The sequence below is a fragment of the Oryza brachyantha genome, chromosome 2, assembly GCF_000231095.2.
Source record: "Oryza brachyantha chromosome 2, ObraRS2, whole genome shotgun sequence".
Classification (NCBI taxonomy): Eukaryota; Viridiplantae; Streptophyta; class Magnoliopsida; order Poales; family Poaceae; genus Oryza; species Oryza brachyantha.
The window spans coordinates 7,805,356-7,827,679 of NC_023164.2; the positions used below are offsets into that span (position 1 = coordinate 7,805,356).

A 22,324-nucleotide genomic window follows, 5' to 3' on the forward strand; every position below is an offset into this window, starting at 1 on the left:
AATAAGTAACTTGACGGATTACGTTGGTCTAATATTTAATTCAAGTCTGTTTCTAGCCGATCCAAGCTTTTATAGCCGATTGTTTATCCTATCAGCTAACCATTACAGCACCAACATCTAATCGGCTGGATTATTTGTTACCTATCGGCTCAATAGCCGATTGACTTGTTTTACTATTCATCTTATCAGTTGTAGGATCAAACTGACTGGCACGCCCGCGCACCATTCCACCATTCTAAGAATTTAGGTCCTGCACTGGAGCTGTCTAAGATTGACTCCCATGCCTTCGTGTGTGACACGTCAGATCACTTTTTTGACGTCAACAGGACAAAAGCGATGACACAGACGCTTTTGACTGGAGTTGTCGAGGATGATTTGTTGTAATGTTTGTCGAGGTAGTCGATCATGTGGTGACCGTGGTTGTTGTAGACATGGTAGTTGATGTAGCCGCATATAGCCGAAGGCGAAAAAAATTATTGACGGAGCTGCGATCATATATGAGGCACCTTGCAAATGTCAAAAGATGTTTTTGGAAGCGTCTTTGCATATGTCAGATGATGCCCTTGGGTCATCTTGCATATGTCAGAGAACGTGGTTGACGTCGAGTGTCACGCCCAGAAATTCCTCACACGAATTTCTGAACTTAATTGTGTATTAAAATCCCTGTCCAGGACCAGCCAGGGTACAAAAAAGATAATGTTGATTACATAACCATCGTTCTTAAAAACAACTGAAAATAGCACTTAATCTAATCGAGAAATGCAGCGGAAAGATAACATAGACTAGCTCCAGTGGATACAGCTCCAGTCCACAGGCAACGCTTTGACAGCGGAACAGCTCACTCCTGAGAGTCACATCCATCGGATTCAACTTCTAACTCTGAAGGAGGAAATTGAGCAAGGCTAAATACAAACCATCGTACTCAACAAGCAGAACGGAAAAAAGAGAGATAAATGATGCATAAGGGTCATCAAGGACATGCGAAGGTTAGTTGCAATAAAGCAGCATTTAATAAATAACAGAGATTAAACTGAATACAGGTAATTAAGTAAATAAAAGAAGTAAATAAATTACAGTTGTAAAATACCACAACACTGTCCAACATTACACCAAGCTGCGACAGGCCCAACCATCCCAAGTGAAAGTCAGTTTACTCAGGTCATTAAAAGGTTCAACTAATCACAGTGAAGCTGGCAGCTTGCCCTTAACCGTGGGCATAGCTATTCGAATAGATTTACTCTGATCAGAGGTGTACTACTGTACCCACAAAACATAGTCCCACTACACTTGAATGTGTGCCGACATACCACCATGGCATATCGGAAAGGGAACTATGATAGGACCCGTCGCATAACTCTCTCTATTTAATCGCACTACACTTTAGGTTTCGCCCACTCCTTTACACCAAGTCGGGCAGCTCCCTCTTGTGCCTAGGTGAATCCGGAAGCAGCATAGGCCATCGTTACACCACGACTCCCATCCATACTTCATCACGCTCACCCTTGCCTGGGTATGTCGAATAGTTCGTAATTACACTCCAAATCCCATCGTTGCCCATTCTGGCTTGTGGTTAGCACGGAAATAACTTCCAGGGTTTCCTGCGAACCGGTCCTTAGTTGTTACGGGTATGACTCTCAAAACCATGCACCCACAACCCACCATTATCAATATTTTAGTTGGCATTAACCCGCTCCGGGTATTAAATGATCATCACCAGCTATTTAGACTAATAATGATTAATGTGTGATCCCAGAAGCTACTTGTTCTAAGCACGACTAAACATTAACCTAGGTCTAACTCTACTCAAATTACCCCTGGTATAACATGAATAAAGTTGGAACGACGGCATAGTAATAGGTTACCCATAAAATAACTACAATAAATACTTTAATTAAAGCAATGCATGTTTGAATAAATAAAGCGGAGAATTTGCAATAATGGGTTCAATATGATCAAGATGAGTGCCACTTGCCTTGCTCCGGTCCCTGGGGTACTTCGGCGATGACGAAATAAACCGGCGATGATCTCGGAGGATGACACACGGGCCTGGGGGAAGAGAAGAGAGAGGAAGGGAGGGGGCGGTCGGCCGACGGGCCGGACCCACTGGTCAGCGTGAGAGGGAGAGGGGGAGATGGACGGCTGACGTGTGGGCCCCACAGGTCGGCCACACTGAACAGAGAGGCAGGGGGGAGACGGCTTTGGCCGGGAGAGGAGGGAGGCGGCGGCCGGCCGAGCGGGCAGTGGAGGGCGGCGACGTCCTGTTGAGCGGCGTCGGTGGAGGGCGGCGACGGCGAGCAGTGACTCGGCGGTGTGAACCGGCGGTCGACGACGACGGCGGTCGACGGAGAAGGCGGTCGCGCCGAGAGGAGAGCGGCGTCGGCCTGGGGAGGGCGACGGCGACGGCGCACTACGGGTGCGGCGGGGCCACGACGACGATGACGAGGTGGGGTGACGGTGAGCGGAGGGGTGCCGGCAACGTCCAGGACACGGAAGCGCACGGCGGCGGCACCGGCCTCGGCGTCCACCGGCGGAGAGGAAGAGAGAGAGGACAGCGGCGGCTTACCCGAGACGGGAACGACGACGGCGAGTCGGCGCGGTGGCGGGACAGGTGGTGACGTCCGGCGGCGCGGACGACGGCGCCCCAGTGGCGAGTTCGATCTACGGTGGCGAGGCTTGGGTGCGGCGGCGGCTCGGGAACGAGGGCGGCGGCGCGCGGCGGGGCTTTATAGCGTGGGGGTAGCGCGGCTAGGGCGGGACGGCCGTTCTAGACCGAGCCGGCCATGGCGCGGACTAGGCGGCGACGATTGCGGGCGGCGGTTGCGGCGGCGAGGCGAAGTCCGGCTCGGCCGGGGCGGCGGCTCGGAGGGAGGCGGCACGGACCTGGCGTGGCGCGGGCGGGCCGGCAGCTGGGCTAGGGAGGCGGGAGGCGGGAAGGGTAGGAGGAGGTGGGCCGCGCAGGGAGGTGAGGCTCGGCTGGGCCGGGCCATGGGGGTGAAGGAAGGGAGAAGGAGGGAAGGAAAAAGAAGAATAAAAAGGAGGAAAATTGGACTTCGGCACAATTTGAGAAGGGAAGGAAAAAGAAAGAAAAAGGGAGGAAAAAAGAGAAAAAGAAAAGCTCCAGTTTTGCCAAATTTTAAATTAAATTTTGGGCAAAATTTTATACTCTTCAACTTGAGTTTAAATCCTGTTAATAATTTACGAACTTTGATTTAATTAAATTAATTCCTTTAGAGGAGTTTTTCATGAGTTAATTAAGTGAATTATTGTTTACGAATTCCTTTTACGAATTGGGCTTACGATTAAACTCCGGGTGTGACATCGGGCCACCAATTTTTGGTTGTACTCCGTACGTCATGTAGGAGGTCACTACCGTAGTGATGCCAGGTTGATATAGTCTTTGTCCATCGTAGATGATGCGGTCGATGCCGTCGTCGATGAAGCGTCTTGCAGAGATTCCTGTCAGAGGACGCGAGATGAATGTCCATCGTTGTGGACGAAGCGGCGGCGTGTTGTTCCTATGTTGATGTAGACCATCGGCAGTGTTACTTTAATGCATGTTGATGGTGGACGTGGAGACTCGGTGAAAACGTCGACAGCTTGATGTAGTGCTTGCTTATTGGTAGATTGGTGTCACCGCACCTCTGCTTCTGCCGCTAGAAATTGAGAGATTTTGTAGCGAGAAGAAACTAATCTAATCTATATATGATATATGGTGGCTAAAAAGAAATTTATCTAATACTAATTATTGGAGAGGCTAGGTAGCTACATGAAAAAGAAAATGCATACACTGTATCCGAGTTTCTGTGCTGAAAATTGAAGATGCATGGTGTCGTCCTCGCCGCCTTGCCGTTGATAGTTTTGGTGACGTGGTATGATGTGACGGTGCTGATATAGTCTTAGTCCCACGTGGCGCTTATGTTGCAATATAATTTAAAAAATATCAGTGGGACCTATCGGTCATTAAAAAAACAATATATTGTGGGACCCACTGATATGTGGATGGCTTACGTACGCTTTTGTTTTTGTTCGCCACGTCGCTGGCGCCGTCGAGGGCGGACGGCCGGTTCGCGCAGCGATTCGACGGGCTGCGCTTCATCGAGACCCTCGTCAGCGCGCACCGTTGAGCCTCCTGCGCCCTGCGTGCCGCTGTGGAGGAGACGATCGATGGCATGGCAGATCAGAGCAGGATTCATGGGCTAGGATTGGTGTATGCCGAGTGTTTAATTAGTTAATTAGCAATTTGTTGCTGGATTATTATTTATTAACTTGTGGCTTTTGGCTAATCTAATCACTCCTTTTATGCAACGAATAAGTGGATCAATTACCATCATTAACTCGTGCCGCCGCATCTTCACCCGCAGGCCGCAGCCGAAGCCGCAACCGGAGCCGGACATCGGGGAGGCAGTGCACCCGCCCGAGGTCCGCAAGACGCGGATGGCATCGAGCACGGAGCGCGTCCGCGTCGAGCGACACCTCAGTGGGGGATTGGAGCCGGAGTACAACGCCACCTCGCCACGCGTCATCTCCGGCCGGTTCGTGTCCACCGGCGACGCCGTCGAGCCGGCGCAGTCTTCGTACGACCTGGTGGAGCCGATGCTCGTCCGCGTCGTCAGGGTGCGCGGCGGCATTCGCGCCTGCGAGGGCCCTACGCCCCTACGGCATCTCGGCCAGATGAGAAGGGAAGAAGTGAAGAATGGTTGGAGAGTGGAAGGGGTGGGTCCCACAGTATATTTTGTGTGAATGACATATGGGTCCTATAGATATTTTTTAAAATTCTAGTGTCACATAAGAGTCACGCGGGACTAAGACTAGATCAACTCATCAACACAAGACTATGTCAATACCGCCACATCAGCTCTACGTCAGCAAAACCACACTCCAAAACCACTGGGGGAGTCAAATTACACTTGTCTCAATAGTTTAGGAGTCTCATATTCGGTTTCTGGTTAAGTGTTACTTTCTCCGTTTCATAATATAAGATATGTCAATTTTTTGTTACGACCATTTGTCTTATTCAAAAAATTATACAAATATCATTTATTTTGCTTGTGACTTACTTTCTTCTCAAAAGAATTTTAAGCATGACTTATCATTTTTATATTTGTACTTTTGAAATAAGACGAATAATCAAACATTACAACAAAAAAGTCAAACATCTTATGTTATTGTTAACGCCAGATTTTAGCAAATCGCCGCTATGGATTAATTTGAGATTAAAGAACGAATCAAACAGAAATCATGACAATCGGATAGAAGACCAGGCGGAATACGACTTGAACTCAGCCAATGGAGTCTGGATCGGATAAGAAATTGAGTCCGATTAGGCCTAGATTGTTACAGATAGATTTGGGAATAATCAGAGTCCGTGTAATTTAATTTATCTGTTAATTAGAGTTAGTGAAGATTTTATCTCTAAGAGATTAGAGTCCGATCGGGACTTGTGTGTTAGAGATAGAATATACATAGGAGTTTGTTATTTCTTTTTATCTCTTGGGAGTTGTATGTCGTGTCCAACACGGCCTAGCCTCAACCCGAGGGTATAAATATGTATGCACGGGGTCCTTGTTTGGCATCTACATCATAATTAGATCCAATATTTTTGGCGCATCGCCACCCTCTTGTCCGAGGTTTTTAATTTCGGCGGAACTTGGCACCTGACGCGGGGCTGCATCGCTTCGATCTCTAGCGGAGGGGTAAGTCCATCGTTCCGCTGGGCCACAGTAATCGCATCGGCTAGATTAGAACTGTCTCGGTTCGGTCTGATTTTCTAATCTAGTTGTGTGATTGCTAGTTTTCGTATCAGTTTTAACTTAGATCACTTTCGTGTTTTGAGTTGATCTGGTCGACCACTTTGGGCGATCTACGTGGGTTTGATATTTGCTGTTTGACATATACAATCTAGCACTGTCTCGGTTAGGTCCGATCTAGTAGATTGCATTTGTCAGATGGTTTATATCAGATCGATGTATTTTGTTCATTGTTTTATCGGAATACCAGCCAATAAGCTACCAATCATTGGCTCATTGGCTTAATAACAATCTAGATCTGTTTAGTATCTATCCTGACATTGCTAGAATTAATCTTGAACTGTCTTGGTTGGGTCCGATCTTCTATGATTATTCTTAGCAATCCGGGCTAGGTATTTTATAGATCTTGGTTGTTTGTCCGCCGTCTATAGCCGATATTTTTGTCGATCTACATATTCATTATTCATTATATTTACATCAATAGAGTGGCCGATCGCGTTACTGTATTATTTTTAGAACGGCGGTTATTTATGTCACATCGGCTTATGAGAATCACATGCCAATTAGTTTTAGCGGATCACAACACATGATTCATTGTTTATTCCGAGTAATTCGTTGGTTTATTTATTAGTCTTATCGATCTCCGTGTTTCCTATAATTATATTGTGCTCCATTGCTGTTAACACCAGATTTTGGCAAATGAGCGTTATTGATTGTAACATGATTAAAGACCGAATCGGACAAGGAGGCTTGAATCAGCTGGAAACATGAAGCTGGACGCACGGGGGTTGCAGACAATAGAGTCCAAATCGGACAAGGATGGAAGTGCGATTGGGCCCAAAGCCTGGAGATAAGTTCGGTATTTAACCGTGAGTCCGTGTAGATTAATTAGGATTTATCTCAGAGTTCGGTTAGGATTTTGAGTCCGGATACTGTAAGATTAGTTATTAGCCCGTCATAACCCGTCGATCAATTAAGACAGAACTATCTCGGTTGTATCTGATCTTCTGTTTAGTTGATCGGTGGGTTGAGTTCTATCATTATTTTAATCTGTTTTGGCTTGAGGTAATGGTAGTTCTCGATCAAGTCCTCGTAAGTTCTTCTGTCTGATCTGTCCGCGTGAGTTTTGTTGATCTAATTCTGTCTCGGTTTGATCCGATCAATTAGGTTTGCTTGGTTCAGGTTATCAGATTGGGTTGGGGGCTTGCGAGGGCTTATCGCTGGAGTTTTAGCCAGCAGTATCTTGAGTAATTCATTGATTGGCTGGTTAAACCTGTTGATCTTCATGTTTCTATGGTTATATCATGCGAAACTACTTACTGTCTCGGTTAAGTCTGATCTATGTATGATTGGTATGATCTGTTCGTAGAAGTCTGTCCGATCGGTTGGGTTTAATAGATTGATGGATGGATTATGCTGCTTTGCTATCTCGTTATTCACATGCCATAATATTCCTCTGATGTTATGCATGGTTATACTTAGGTCTGTACTGTCTCGATTAGGTTCGATCCTCTAGATCTGATATGAGCATACATGTCATTGGTTGTTATTGTTTCGTGCTGATAATTAGTATAGCATTCTAATTTACGTGTAATTCCACACTTAGTTTCGTATCGGCTGATAATTGTACGTGCGATAAATACTAAAGCTGTCTGATCGGCTGATTAATCTGAGGACCGTCTCAGTTAGGTCCGATCTTTTAAGATTAATTGGTTGCTTGGCTCATCTAGTATTTATCCTGCTTCTGACTTAACCGATTCAGTATATTTATAATTGTTATCACGAAATTCCTGTAAAGCCGATCGTTTAGTCTATCGGCTATGGTCCTGGAACGGTATCGGCTATCCGGCTGATAGCGATTTCAGGGTTAACTGTTTCATGTTATATCTTGTCAGTTACAGGATCAAACTGACTGGCACGTCCGGTATATCTATGAATTAGGTCTTGCACTGGAATGGTCTAAGATTGATTCCCAAGCCTACATGTGTGACCGTTGATTGTTATTTTCAGCGTCAAGAAGTGCATACTGTCTTGGTTAAGTCCAATCTTTACACGTCTAGCTCGATCTGGTTATAGGGGCTCATCCGATCGACTAAGATTAATAAGTAACTTGGCAGATTACATTGGTCTAATATTTAATTCGAATCTATTTCTATTGAGTTTCTGGCCGATCCAAGCTTTTTATAGTCGATCGTTTATCCTATCGGCTAACCGTTGCAGCAACAACATCCGATCGGCTAGATATTTAGTTACCTATCGACTCGATAGCCGATTGGCTTGTTTTACTATTTATGTTATCAGTTGTAGGATCAAACTGATTGGCTCGCCCACGCATCATTCTAAGAATTTAGGTTCTGCACTAGAGTTGTCTAAGATTGACTTCCAGGCCTTTGTGTGTGACGCGTCAACAGTTATGAAACGGAGTTAGTATGTACTACCTCCGTCCCTAAATATTTGAGGCCGTTAACTATTTTATACGTGTTTGACTATTTATCTTATTTAATTTTTTTCAAATGTAAAGCTATATATATATGCATAAAAGTATATTTAACAATAAATAAAATAATATAAAAATAATTAATAAATAGGTAAAATTTTAATAAGATAAATACTCAAACGTGTATAAAAAATCAACAACGTCAAAATGTAAAGACGGAGGGAGTATTAGATTTGACGTAAGGAACTTAAAGTGGGCTTTTTCCTGGAGTAAATACGAAAGCCCACCCCCATCGTTGGGCCGCATCACGCCATGAGGCCCAGGACGATCTCGGCCCAGTAGGCTACGAACGATCGAATGAATAGCACCGGGGCTTTTTGCTCACGAATCGCGAGGTGATTAACACAAACCAGCCACGCCTCTTCGCCGTCTCCGCCCTTCCGCTCTCCCTCTCCTCCCTCCTCCCTCCTCCCTCCCTCCAACTTCTCGGCCTCGTCGCGAGCTGGAGAGCTCGAGCAGCCGAGCAGGAGGGTAGATTCCGAGCCCTCGTTTGCGCGTGCTCCGGTAAGTTTCTCCTCCCGCCGGCTGCTGCTGCTCGTCGCCGACGCGGGGTTTGATCGCGTGCTTGGTGGGGTGGGTGGGTTCCCGAATCCGCGGCGCGGCGGCGGAAAGGGTATTGGTCGTCGGCGCCGGAACGTTCGATTGCGCCCGCCGGCCCTGTGTTTCATTCTCCGATTTTGTTTGGTTTCTCGGTTCGTTGATTTGCTCCTGTTTGGTGTTTGCTTAGACGCGAGTTGGCTACGTCGTTACTGGTTCGTTGGGGTTTATGGATTGCGAGCTCTCCTCGCTGCTCTGGTTTGTTTTGCATTTCATCTCTAGTCCTGCTACTCGTCGCCAACGCGGGGTTTGTTTGCACGCTTGGTGTTGGTGGTGTGGGTGGATCATTGATGGGTGGGTGGGCTTATAATTGGTTCCCGAATCCGCGGCGCGGCGGCGGAGAGGGTATTGGTCGTCGGCGCCGGAACGTTCGACTGCGCCCGCTGGCCCTGTGTTGGTTCACCCATTTTGTTTGGTTTCTCGGTTCGTTGATTTGCTCCTGTTTGGTGTTTGCTTAGTCCCGAGTTGGCTATGTCATTACTGGTTCGTTGGGGTTTATGGATTGCGAGCTCTCCTCGCTACTCTGGTTTGTTTTGCATTTCGTCTCCTAGTCCTGCTGCTCGTCGCCGACGCGGGGTTTGATTGCGCGCTTGGTGGGCTGGGTGGATCATGGATAGGTGGGTGGGCTTATAACTGGTTCCGAATCTGCGGCACGGCGGCGGAAAGGGTATTGGTGGTCGGCGCTGGAACGTTCGACTGCGCCCGCCGGCCCTGTGTTTCATTCTCCGATTTTGTTTGGTTTCTCGGTTCGTTGATTTGCTCCTGTTTGGTGTTTGCTTAGTCCCGAGTTGGCTATGTCGTTACTGGTTCGTTGGGTTTATGGATTGCGAGCTCTCCTCGCTACTCTGGTTTGTTTTGCATTTCGTCTTCTCGTCCTGCTGCTCGTCTCCGACGCGGGGTTTGGTTGCGCGCTTGGTGGGCTGGGTTGATCATGGATGGGTGGGTGGGCTTATAATTGGTCGCGGATCTGCGGCGCGGCGGCGGAAAGGGTATTGGTCGTCGGCGCCGGAACGTTCGATTGCGCCCGCCGGCCCTGTGTTTCATTCTCCGATTTTGTTTGGTTTCTCGGTTCGTTGATTTGCTCCTGTTTGGTGTTTGCTTAGACGCGAGTTGGCTACGCCGTTACTGGTTCATTGGGGTTTATGGATTGCGAGCTCTCCTCGCTACTCTGGTTTGTTTTGCAGTTCGTCTCGTGTCCTGCTGTTCGTATCCGACGATGGGTTTTATCGAGCTCTTGATGGGCTCGATTCCTGAAATCCGTCGCGCCGAGACGCCGTTCATGGACCGGGATTTTCGATTTCTCCCTTTTCCTGTTGGTGGAGTTCTCTCGTGTTCTTCGGTTTCATGGTTCGCTGTTTCCTGTTTCATGGTTCTTTCTTGGTGAACCCGCTGTTCTCATGCTGCGTGTTTTCTTGGTTCGCGCAGGTTCGTTGGGGTTTATGGAATGACGGAGTTTTTGGCTTATGTTGTTCCAGTTCCTGACGTGATGGACGAGGAGAAGAGGGCGAGGAAGGGGGATATCTCGCCCGCGGGGTCCCCGCGGAAATCTCCGCGCCTGGGGCGGCCAGCTGCGCCGACGGTGGCCGGGTCTGGAGGCGGTGGCGCAGCGCCGCACGAGGGGGCCAATCCGTACGAGGACCTTAATGACCCAAATGGTGCCTTCATAGCCGGCGAGGAGCCACACCCGCAAGAATTTCTCGACGCCGCCGAGGAGGAGGAGGCCGTCATGCCCCTGCAGGCCCTGCTGGGTGAGGTTGCCATGAATGCTGATGGAGGGCCTCATTGGGATGAGCTTGATAATCGAGCAGAACATCGGGAAGAAAAGGAGAAGGTGACCGTATCTGCCGCCAAGACACAGCAGGAAGACCGTCTATTCTCGTACTTTTGGAAGTGTGAGCTCCAAGGCAAAGGAGAGATGCCTTGCACCCAGTGCTTCGAAGAGAAGAGGTCTACTCCAAGGTGTTTCAGAAAAGGTTCTATGATGAACCATTACTTTGACTGCCATCGTCAATTGATGCGCGTCAAGACAAGGGTTAGGTGTTCCTGTTGCGGTAACTTCTTTAAGAACCCTCAAGAATACTACCGCCATAACAAGCAAATTCACGATAACTAAGCTGCCTGCTATAGAGAAAGTTAAACATTAGTCTCTATATGTAGGAAACTCTAGCCAAAGTACAGTCAGTAATGCTTCGTATTGACCACAAGAGGAAAGTAAGTGTGCATGTCTATGAGGGCAGTGAATTTTGAAAAAGGAGAAACTAAAGGAATCAGCAATGCAATTTCGATAACCTGTTCTCTTTAAGACTCTGCTATCCTTTGGGCCGACAAATTTGTGGCTACAACACTGGAACATAGGCCTATCCTCTGAAGTCGACTGTTTCAATCCTCTGTAATGCAACATTGGAACTGTAAGTAACAAGTAACCTTCATCTGTCCTCTCCAGTCTAGGGCATTAATAACTAAAGCCTGTGAAATGCCCTTTTGTGCTTGCCAGTCCAAACTGTGAGTGATTGGGTAAAGCTAGCGCAACGAAGTGGTTAAGCTCAACAAGTCATAAAAATGAGAGCTTTCAGCGGTGATCAAATTAAACCCACAAAACGTAATAATTACTCCTGTAGGTAGAAACTACTAAAATAGAAGGATCGATCCATTATATATTGTCCGCTGTAAAGTGAGGCAAAAAGAAAACACGACAGCACACACCAATCTTCGTAAGCGAAGGTTCACTCATCGAATGACTGGCAGGCGAAAACCCGTAGGACATAGGAAGATGCAATCTTCGAAACCGGCGCACAATGAAAATACAATATATCTATGTAGTCATGAAACATGTAGAAACACAACAGCAATAAGTGGGCATGAGACATGAAAATAGCAATATAGTGTGTTGCAGTACCTGCGGCAGGCAGCAATAGAATTTATTGAGGTCTTTTTCAGTTCCTAAGGCTGAATTGTACCGACGCTGATGCATTTCTGTGAGAAGTAGTGAACTATAACCCAAGTGATCTACTAATGCAGCTCTAGTCAATTTGCGATGGCTGAACCTACCCGCAGGCCGCAACTGTAAGTGAAAGGTGCAATATGCTGATCTTTAGAAAAGATATATGTTGTAATATATGGCACCACATAGCAGTAATGCAGCATATCTCACAAAAATTCAATTCATTAACTAAGAAGTATTTAGAGGAGACCATACCATGGAGAACAGAAGCCAAGCTAACATGAGGTGAGAACTGAAGAACCAAATGCAAGCCTCCTTCCACACTGAACCCCAAGAGCTGTGCTGCGTTTGGATGTTTTACATGGGCTATTATTCCAAGGTCAGATAAGAAACCGCTAATCCTGTCCTCTTTGTTACCACCTTTTGTTACTCTCTTCACTGGCACAAACTGTCCATCAGCAAGAATGTCCTTTGTACACCTCAGCATGTTCGCCCTTCCCAATGAAAGGAAAGTATAAACAGTAAAGCAAGTTCATTTCCAATAATTATTTCAATTAGTTTGCACAGGATAGCTATTGAGTGTTTCTGCAGGAAATAGAGGTGATACATGGATAATATTCATTTAATATCAGCACATATATACCATCACGTCGTACACAGATCTCTGGTATATTTTTCGGTTAGATCATTAATTCTGTCATTGTAAACTCTGGTCTCAATGTCACCCTCCACATAAACTACAGAACTGAAATAAGGCATGATGATAGTGTATCCTTAGTATTATTAAGAGCCTGAAGCAAAGTTTAAATACCATATCATACATGAGCAAATATAAGCCTTATGCTATAAGCCTTACTTCTTGACCAATTTCCGAACAGCATAAGCACCAAGCTGCTCATTGTGAACAGATATCTGATGCCAATGAGCTGGCATTGGCAGGTTTTCAGCACCTATTATTCTCTGGTGAAACATGCCACCAGTCCCGACAGTAGACACTCATGAAGTAAAACCTGGTGAAAACATCAAAATTTATGCCACCATTTTTAATGTCCTTTGTCTTACGTCGCTGGCCTATCAGAAACTGTGCTAGATATGAAGAGATTTAGGCGCTTGACCATGAACATCTCATGCTTATTAACATTTCAGGTATACGATGTTACTTCTTTTATGGATGAGCATCCTGGTGGCGACGAAGTGTTGCTAGCAGTAACAGGTGAGACATTTTTTCTGTGGTTTCATAAGTAATGATACTGACCATCAACCTTCGGCCATGCCATTTCAATTATTCAAAGCTGACACCTGCCCTCCAATGCACATAGGCAAAGATGCAACCAATGATTTTGAAGATATTGGCCACAGTGAATCAGCAAGGGAGATGATGGAGAAGTATCTCATTGGGGAGATCGATGCTTCAACCATCCCAGTAAAGCGTACTCATGTATCTCCCCAGTAAAGCCCAATTGAACGGGGAATGAAAACATTTTATTTGGAAAATGAGGATATGCCTTCGTTTCTAAATAGTACGAAAACGATGTCAAGTCTATTTGCGAAAAAGAAATGATGTCAAGTTATGGTGTAAACCAGGATATATTCAGTTATTCACTTTGCTTTTATTTTCACAGATTAGGTATCCTTCTACTGAAACGACTATATATCTTTTTCTTTTGGTGGTTTTACAGGACAAAGATATGCCCTGCACTTAAAAGTTAGAACTTCAACACAGCTAGTTGTAGACATCATTAGTGCTGAGTACACCTATATGCATAATCTGAACCATCAAATCTAGTAATTTTTTTAATTGAGTTGATTTCAGTTCAGAGTCAATTCATGGTTACTAAGGATTACATGCAAGTAAGTACCACTAATGAATTTCTGACTGGAAATGTCAACTCTAACCTGAAACTGATGCATTAATACAACAAAAAGAGGCCCAAGGGAACAACTTTCATGTTCATGTGAAAAATACCTGCATAGCTCTCTCCTGAAATGTACAATTCACGGTCCTTATACTGTGGAAATCTGTCTAACCAATTTACAGGAAATTATATGCGTCATCGGCTACAAGGAAGAAAGATGCCAAAAACATCTCAAACGCTGCAGACAATTCTGAATAAAAATATACTTTACCAATAATAATACTCAATTACCTACAAAACCTCGAAGCAGTCGATAAACTTAGAAGGGCCTTCCTATGGAAAGGAGAGAAAACAATCAAAGGGGGACAGTGCTTGATATCGTGGAAGACTGTTTTACTATCCAAGGCGCAAGGGGGATTAGGAATAAAAGACCTGAAAGCACATAACATGGCACTACTAATGAAGACTGGGAACAAAATACTTACAGAAAGTGATCAACCAATAGGAAAATGGTTCAAGGATAAATATATGCTGACCAGCATACCATCCCAACCAAAGGCCAATGACACCCATGTGGAAACTGATGAGTACAAACATAAACAGAATGATCCCTATAACAAGAACCAAACTTGGCAAGGGCAGCACAATACTATTTTGGAAGGATAATTGGACAAATGACAGATTTATGAACACCTTCCCCACCCTGTTTTCATACGCCGTGGATAAAGACTGCACAATACATTCACGATTCCAGAATGGGACATGGACCATCAAGCTGCACCAAAACCTCTCTGCCCAGGCACAATCAGAACTAGAAGAATTGCAAATGATTATCAACAACCATTCCCCTGATGAAGCAATTCCAGACGAAAGACAAATGCTATATCTAACTACACAGATTGCAACCTCAAGCCTATATCAGATGATGACTAACCATGGAACACTCTGGCCCTCAGCTGAGTATATCTGGATACGCGAGATACCCAACACCTGCAAAATATTCCTATGGCTGGCATTCCGAGATAGGCTAAATACCAAAGCAAACATGACAAGAAAGAAATGGAGTAATAACCCAATTTTGTGACATCTGTCCGGCACAAGAAATAGCAGACCATATCATACTAAGATGCAAAGCAGCTACAGAATTATGGGCAAGACTTAATCTGTCAAGACAGGCCAACATATCCAAGTCAATACACCATTTTTTGGAAGCAATAATTGAACAAAACAGCAGGTTCAAGGGCATAGAGCCAATCTGGTTTGCGGCGTGTGCATACACACTCTGGAAAGCAAGGAACAACAGGATTTTTGACCAACACATACAGCTATTGCCAGAAATACTGACTCAAGCAAAAGAGCTCATCAACTTACAACCAGAAGAAAAATGAATCAATGGTCCAATCAACACCTATAAGCTAGGCTCATCTCCTGTTTTACTTTCCTTCATTTGGCTGTGGTTAGCCTGAGAAGCTTCAAGCTCCTCTCTCTGTACAGTTTTCTTCTTCTTCCTTTTTCTCCTTGTAACCTGTATAATCCTGTAACGCCAACCCATTTTATCATTGAAATGGATATAAGGTAGAGTCTCCTCTACCTTCTTAGCCTAAAAAAAAATTACCTACAAAACCATCATTCAGTTTGGTGAGGTCAGAGGATGTGTTGGCGTAGGAGAAGCCAACCCCAACAGGAGATTCCAGGAACAGCAAATTCTGGCAAGATCAATGCAAAAATGAAAGAATCAGCATACTATTCATTTGGCCAAACCTGGAATAATTATAATGAACTAAAGTGTAGAGTTTTTGAATCACCTTTGTTCCAAGCAAATTTGTTGAACTCAAGCCCAGGTCCATTCCTGCTAACTCTGAGTGCTCCTAGTTCAGATGCAGCTCCATATCCAATTGATGAGCAAACTGGCCCTGCATGTATATCTCCATTCATGTCACCATATATACCGAAAGGTTCACATCTTTATTGAAGTAGGGACAGTTGGCACAAATGAAACTGAAAGGAACAAACTGAAATGAGAAGTAAATGATCGAGCCGTAGCAACCTCCATTGAGCCAGAGCAGGAGAGGCTTCTGAGATGGCAGTGCCTGGGCCTCAAAGAACCAGTAGAAGAGTGGCCTGCCATTCTGGCTGTTCACAGTGATGTACCCTGAGAACTGAGAGACCTGTGGGCTCGTTGGCTGCCCAGGGAGGAAGGCGACCCTATCAGCTTCCTGCTCACTGTAACCACCACCAGCAGCAGGGTAGCAGTCCAAGCTCTACAGGGAGGTGAAGAAGGGGAGGAGGAGGAGATGAAGAGCAAAGATGAGCTGCTTCCTGTGTCGAGATTGGGGAAGAAGAAGAAGAAGCCATATTGCTGCTGCTTCTTCTGTTGCCAAGTGAAATGTGCAACTGTGACCTCCTTCTACAATACTCCGTAAGCCGCGACCGCCTCCGGCGCCCCAGGCGGTCGTGTCGGCCGCCAGCTACCGCACCAGTGGACCGGCGCCGTCGTTAGGGCCGCCGCCGCCGCCCACACCGGCCTCGTCCATCGGTGCAGGAGCGTTTCGGCGGAGATGCGGAGCCTCCTCTCCTCCTCGTCGGTGAGCACGAGCTCGGCGGCGACGCTCAGCACGCCGGCGCGGCCGAGGCGAGCGGGCAGGCTGAGGAAGAGCTCGCGGTCGGCGGGGATGCCGCGGACAAGGCCCTTGGCGAGCACGGAGACGGGGTGGATGCGGTGCTGGTCGCGGAGGAGCGACCAGGCGATGCTGGCGACGGAGTAGCCGATGGCCCAGGAGGTGTATCCCTTGAGCTTGATGACCTCGTAGGCGCTGCCCACCACCGCCCGCCGGATCCCCTCCAGCGCCGCCTCGTCGAACTTCGTCTTGCTCGCCGCCGACCTGTGGTTCTTCTGCAGGTGCGCCAGCACCGGCATGCCTGGCACGCTGAGGCGGACGCTGGCGACAGCACAGCGAGATGGTGCCGCTCCCGCCGGCCGCCGGGCGGGGGCCCGCCGCGCCTGCCGTCCGCCGCTGCCGTTAGGAGCGCCGCCTACCGAGAACACAGCTGCCGCCCGCCGCCGGAGGCCGTCGAGGAGGTGGAGGGAGCGGGCTAGGGTTTTGGGGGGCGACGAAGAAAAGCGGCAAAACAGCGATGGATGCGGAGCGGTGGAGAGAGGCGCGGGTGGCGCGGCCGCGGCGCACAGCGCACAGCGACAAGTGCCGACGGGCAGCTCCTCTCACCCATCCATCCGTCGACGGCGGATCCGACGGCCGAGAAAATGAAGGCGATGTGTGGCCCACGCCCCCGGCCGCCCCTCCCTCCAGCTTTACGTGGCACACCCCAGCGGGCTCCCAATCTGGCCGCTTTTAGTATTTACTCCGTCAGTTTCACTTTTAGCCTTGTCTATATTCATTTATTAATAAATGTATATATTTTATATATTTGTCTAGATTTATTAATACCTAGATAAATCTAGGCAATGCTAGAAAGACTTACATTGCAAAACGGAGAGAGTATTATTTAGTACTTACTAGAAACAACACGTAACTTTGCCGCGCGTAATTAGTAATTACGAAGAAATAAGTTTTTTATTATAACCATTAATACCTACTAATATGAATTACTTTAAATGAAGAAATAGCGCGGGGAAAGTCTATTTTGTCCATAACTTTTTTTATTATAAATAGATGTAGTAAAATAATCTTTATTTTCTTTGACACGTTGGATAAAAATGATATTGGTGAAAACGCATTGTTAAATTGTTAAGTCAGTGATATTTTAACATTGATGACATTGGCGAGTCATTTTGAACCGGTGTAATCATTTGTTTACCTCCCTTATTTTGAAAAGCAGCACGGGGACTTCATCTGCCCATGATTGATTCCCTCACGAGGGATTGTTTAATGTTTTTACAATGTTTTTTAAAATACTATTGTTTTTAGCCATTTGTGGCCATTCTGTAGCAAATATATGGCATGTCTATTTTTTTTTGCAACAACTGAATTATTTAGGACCATGCTATAATTTGTAAGAGCGAAGAACAAAAGAATAGAGGAAAAACTATAATGCCTCTCAAATGATTGATGTGATGGTGTCCGGAAGGTTGAGTACAAGATGGTAAGAAACTAAGTATTGTAGAAAAGATTTATATCTATATAGATGGATAAGTTTTGAATATTAAAAAATATTATAATGGTATATTTGGATTTTTGTTGGACGTTTTTTTAAAATTTGTAAGTGACCTGTTTAGGTAAAAAGCATTCTATATTAATGGCATCTAACCTACTTAAGTAATATTTTTTACTTTGAACATATATATATAAATTTTACCTATAAATTATTTTCTGTTTCCAAATATATTGTTTGTTTTATTTTCTTTTAAAGACCCCAAAGATCTATTACAAATATGTCGTGGCAGTGGCATCGGCGTTGGAGGGGCGACGGCGCCAGAGCTCGGGCCGGGGCAATGTAGATTGGGCCGCCACACGGCTTTGCCACATGTAATTATAGATTTGCAAGTTTAGTTTTTTTAAGCGACTGTAATTATAAAATGTACAATTCGTAGAATAATAAATAAAAACAAATATATATATATATATATATTTAATTTCAGTGAATTGAGAAAGTAAGAAAATGCATTTTATTTATTTAGCTATTTATTGGAATGTGGAAAATGAGACATTAAAACTGAAATAATAGTCTCCGAAGATTATTTCATGATTGGTTAAAAATATAGAAATTGTTTGCAAAATAACCACCAAATGTTTTCCTTCTTATTTTTTTAAGTTCCTTCGGTGTCACCTCTCTCTTTTATCTTTTCCCTCTCTCTCTCTTCCGGCTATTGGGCGGCAGCGGCGGGCGAGCCTCGGCGGCAACGGGTCAGGAGCGGTGACCGCCGCGCCCCCGCGGAGATCTCGGCACCGGCGCGTCCCTCTCTCTCTTTCGGCTGTCGGGCGGCGGCGGCGGGCGGACCTTGGCGGTGACAGGTCAGGAGCGGTGGCGGCCGCCGTGTCTCAGCGGAGATCTCGGCTGTAGCGTGTACAGGGCGTTGGCTGAGGCGGCGTCGGTGGCGCCAGATCTCAGGGTTGGGTCAGCTGATGAAACTAGACTCGCTGGCGCTGGCGCCACATCAGTAACAGGAGCTGGATCGGCGGCGATAGTCAGCACAAGGGGGAGTATCGGCCGATGGTTTGACAGGAGACTGTAGGGAAAAGAGTTACAAAAACAATCGGCTAAACGGAGTCGTAAGTTTCAAGAGGCAATTACCTACTGAGAAGGGAAGAGATGGGTGATCACCTTTTGCCGTATTTCAGTGTCAGAAGCCTCCTCAGCCGCGGCGTCGATGGCAGCGTCCATGTGTTAACGCCAGAATTTGGTAATTTGCTGTTGGAGATTAAACTGTGATTAAAGACCGAATCAAACAGGAAAACAGGGCAATCGGATAGAAGACCAGGCAGAATACGACTCGAATTTAGCCGATGGAGTCCGGATCGGATAAGAGATAGAGTCCGATTAGGCCTAGAATGTTACAGATAGGTTCGAGAATAATCAGAGTCCGTGTAATTTAATTTTATCTAGAGTTAGTTTAGATTTTTTCTTTATCTCTAAGGTTGTTAGAGTCCGATCGGGACTTGTGTATTAGAGATAGAATTTATCTAGAAGTTTGTTCATTCTTTTATCTCTTAGGAGTTGTATGTCCTGTCCAACACGACCTAGCCTCCACCCGTGGGTATAAATATGTATGCTCCGGGTCATTGTTTTTCATCTACAGCATAATTAGATCAACTTCTTTTGGCGCATCGCCACCCTCTCCCGAGGTTTCAACTCCGGCGGAACTTGGCACCTAACGCAGGGCGACATCGCTTCGATCTCCAACGGAGGGGTAAGTCCATCGTTTCGCCGGGCCACGGTAATCGTTCGGCCAGATTAGAACTGTCTCGGTTCAGTCTGATCTTCTAATCTAGTTGTGTGATTGCTAGTTATCGTATCAGTTTCAACTTAGATCACTTTCGTGTTTTGAGTTGATCTGATCGACCACTTTGGACGATCTATCTTGGTTTGATATTCGCTATTTAACATATTCAATCTAGTACTGTCTCGGTTAGGTACGATCTAGTAGATAGTTTATATTAGATCGATATATTTTATTCACTGTTTTATCGGAGGACCAGTCGATAAGTTACCAATCATCAGCTCATTGGCTTATAGCAATCTAGATCTGTTTAGTATCTATCCTAACATTGCTAGGTTTAATTTTGAGCTGTCTCGGTTGGGTCCGATCTTCTATGATTATTCTTAGAAATTTAGGCTAGATATTTTATAGATCTTGGTTGTTCATCCGCCGTCTATAGCCGATGATATTTGCCGATCTACATGTTCATCGTATTTACATCAATAAAGTAGCTGATTGTCTTACTGCATTATTTTTATACCAATCGACTTGATTCTGTTAGATCGGTAGTTGTTGCATTGGCTTATGAGAATTACATGTAAATTGGATTTAGTCGATCGCAGCACATGATTCATTGTTTATTCCAAGTAATTCATCGGTTTATTTATTAGCTTTATCGACCTTCGTGTTTCCTATAATTATATCGTGCTCGACTGCATACTGTCTTGGTTAAGTCCAATCTCTGTACGTTGGGTTCGATTTGGTTGTAGGGGCTCGTCCGATCGACTGAGAGTAATAAGTAACTTGGCAGATTATGTTGGTCTAATATTTAGTTTAATTCAAGTCTAGCCGATTCAAGCTTTATACAGCTGATCGTTTATCCTATCGGCTAACCGTTGCAGCATTAACATCTGATCGGCTAGATATTTATTCACCTATCGGCTTGATAGCCGATCGGCTTGTTTTACTATTTATATCTTGTCAGTTGCAGGATCAAACTGACTGACATGTCCACGCATCATTCTAAGAATTTAGGTCCTGCACTGGAGCTGTCTAAGATTGACTCTCAGGCCTTCGTGTGTGACGCGTCAACGTTCACATTTTGATGTCAACACCATGTCAGCCGATGTAGCTTCCATGGGGGTTGCCTCCGCTGTTATCCTCAACATCTTCTTCGGCGCTCGTTCGACCTTGCTGCGCTTGGGTCTTCTCAATGGACTCGGCGGCCCCGAGAACTTTTTGACAAACTTGCTCGGAGAAGGAGCACCATGGCCCAGAGCTGGTAGCATTGTTGTTGAGTATTTGATCGGCTTGCCACTCCGGCTAACAACAGGAACTGCGAGAGTGGGCTGCAAAGCAAAAGGGTTAATGTCGCATGATAACTAGAGACGCCCAAAGAGTAAACTGGCAGGTTTAATAGTCACCTCGGAGTCAGAATACTCATAATCGGAGTCGATCCGATTGCAGAAGAAGCCCACTGATGTCGAGAATAGGTGTTGATGCAGCTCACTCCACCAGGCGGTGTAGACGTCCAGCACGACATTTCCAAAGGAAAAAGAGGTCGTGGACCCGCACACCTAGAGAAAACCCCCTTTAGCAATACATATATATATATGGCTAAAAGTTCAAATAAGCATTGTTAGGGTCTGCACCAACACATTAAACATACGTTGCCTTTGCTGCCGTTGCTAACATCAATTACAACACATGTACAACTGTTGGTAATATGTGACAATAAGTGTGGCTAGTTAGCAATAAAGAAGATAAGTTGTAGCAATATATTTATGCGCTGTTAATTTCAATAATGGACAGTTTTATGTTCCTCCAGTTTTATTATTTTATTATTATATTTATAATTATATTATATTATTATTTAAATATAAATAAAGAAAGACCGGAGGCGAGGATCGAACCTTGGACCTCCTGTTTGTGGAGGGACGCCCTACCCATTGGACTATGATCTCGATTTGTAGTCAGCCTAAGCGTGAGAATGATATAAAATATCTCGATTAGGTTCATGAGCTCATGACATATTTTGATATTATTCTAGTTTAGATTATTGACATGTACCTGAGTACGTACATGTACAATAATTTAATATTTTAACTTATAATCAAACATACTATTTTGTCGATTTTCTTACCCCTGAATACGTACATGTACAATAATTTAATATTTTAACTTATAATAAAACATATTCTTTTGTCAAATGAACGTGAATGACTAATCCACTTCTGGTATATACTCTTTATTAGAAAATATATTCACACATTGATTACTTGTTTAGTGACTCAATGCTTCAACCTACAGGTAGTGTGCTCAAGCCTGGACTTGTGCACTTTTACGATGCTATTTTTCCTATGAATGATTATTTTTTGCTATGGATGAGATTGAAATATGTTATTTTTCCCATGAATAAGATTTTTTTTGGTACCTACAGATAAGATTAAAATATATTATTTTTTATATATATGAGAATTTTTTAAAATATGTAATTTTTTCGTGAATAAGATTTTTTTTGGCTAACTATGGATGAGATTAAAATATGTTATTTTACTCATGAATGAGATTTTTTGGCTAACTACGGATAAGATTGATATATGTTATTTTTTCTATATATGAGAATTTTTTCTGGTTAACTACGGATCAGATTGACATATCTAGTCCTAAAAGTTTTACCAACGCAGCTCATCCTTTGCAACACATAACTAGCAATATATACTATTATTTATTGCCAATTGTGTATGATGTCGCAACGCATGTGCTGCAACGCGAATTATCCATTGTAAACTCACCTCACCTACTAGTGTT

At 44.9% G+C, this 22,324-nt stretch overlaps 2 protein-coding genes and 1 long non-coding RNA gene across 3 annotated transcripts; 2 read left to right on the forward strand and 1 right to left on the reverse strand.

Moving 5' to 3' along the window:
- Positions 1-4,024: 4,024 nt before the first annotated feature.
- On the forward strand, positions 4,025-4,924 carry LOC107303650. Its single transcript, XM_015833712.1, has 2 exons — positions 4,025-4,207; positions 4,362-4,924. Exons 1-2 carry the CDS (start codon positions 4,170-4,172, stop codon positions 4,738-4,740), a joined length of 417 nt encoding a protein of 138 aa, XP_015689198.1. The 5' UTR covers positions 4,025-4,169; the 3' UTR covers positions 4,741-4,924.
- A 5,133-nt stretch (positions 4,925-10,057) lies between these two features.
- LOC107303508 lies at positions 10,058-11,327 on the forward strand. Its single transcript, XM_015833071.1, has 2 exons — positions 10,058-10,188; positions 10,267-11,327. The coding sequence occupies exons 1-2, from the start codon at positions 10,058-10,060 to the stop codon at positions 10,952-10,954; spliced, it is 819 nt and encodes a 272-aa protein (XP_015688557.1). The 3' UTR covers positions 10,955-11,327.
- A 3,456-nt stretch (positions 11,328-14,783) lies between these two features.
- LOC107303647 lies at positions 14,784-16,050 on the reverse strand. The gene is made up of 4 exons (XR_001549596.2): positions 15,686-16,050; positions 15,444-15,551; positions 15,254-15,344; positions 14,784-15,173 (listed from the first exon to the last, which is right to left on the reverse strand). It is a non-coding gene; the product is annotated as an uncharacterized LOC107303647 (long non-coding RNA).
- Positions 16,051-22,324: the final 6,274 nt, after the last annotated feature.

Bases quoted from the DNA above. Each gene is read 5' to 3' on its own strand.
- LOC107303650 (XM_015833712.1), top strand. From the start codon at position 4,170: ATGGCAGATCAGAGCAGGATTCATGGGCTAGGATTGGT. The intron at 4,208-4,361 runs GTATGCCGAGTG...CTTCACCCGCAG, and splicing joins ATTCATGGGCTAGGATTGGT to GCCGCAGCCGAAGCCGCAAC.
- LOC107303508 (XM_015833071.1), top strand. From the start codon at position 10,058: ATGGGTTTTATCGAGCTCTTGATGGGCTCGATTCCTGAAATCCGTCGC. The intron at 10,189-10,266 runs GTTCGCTGTTTC...TGGTTCGCGCAG, and splicing joins TCGTGTTCTTCGGTTTCATG to GTTCGTTGGGGTTTATGGAA.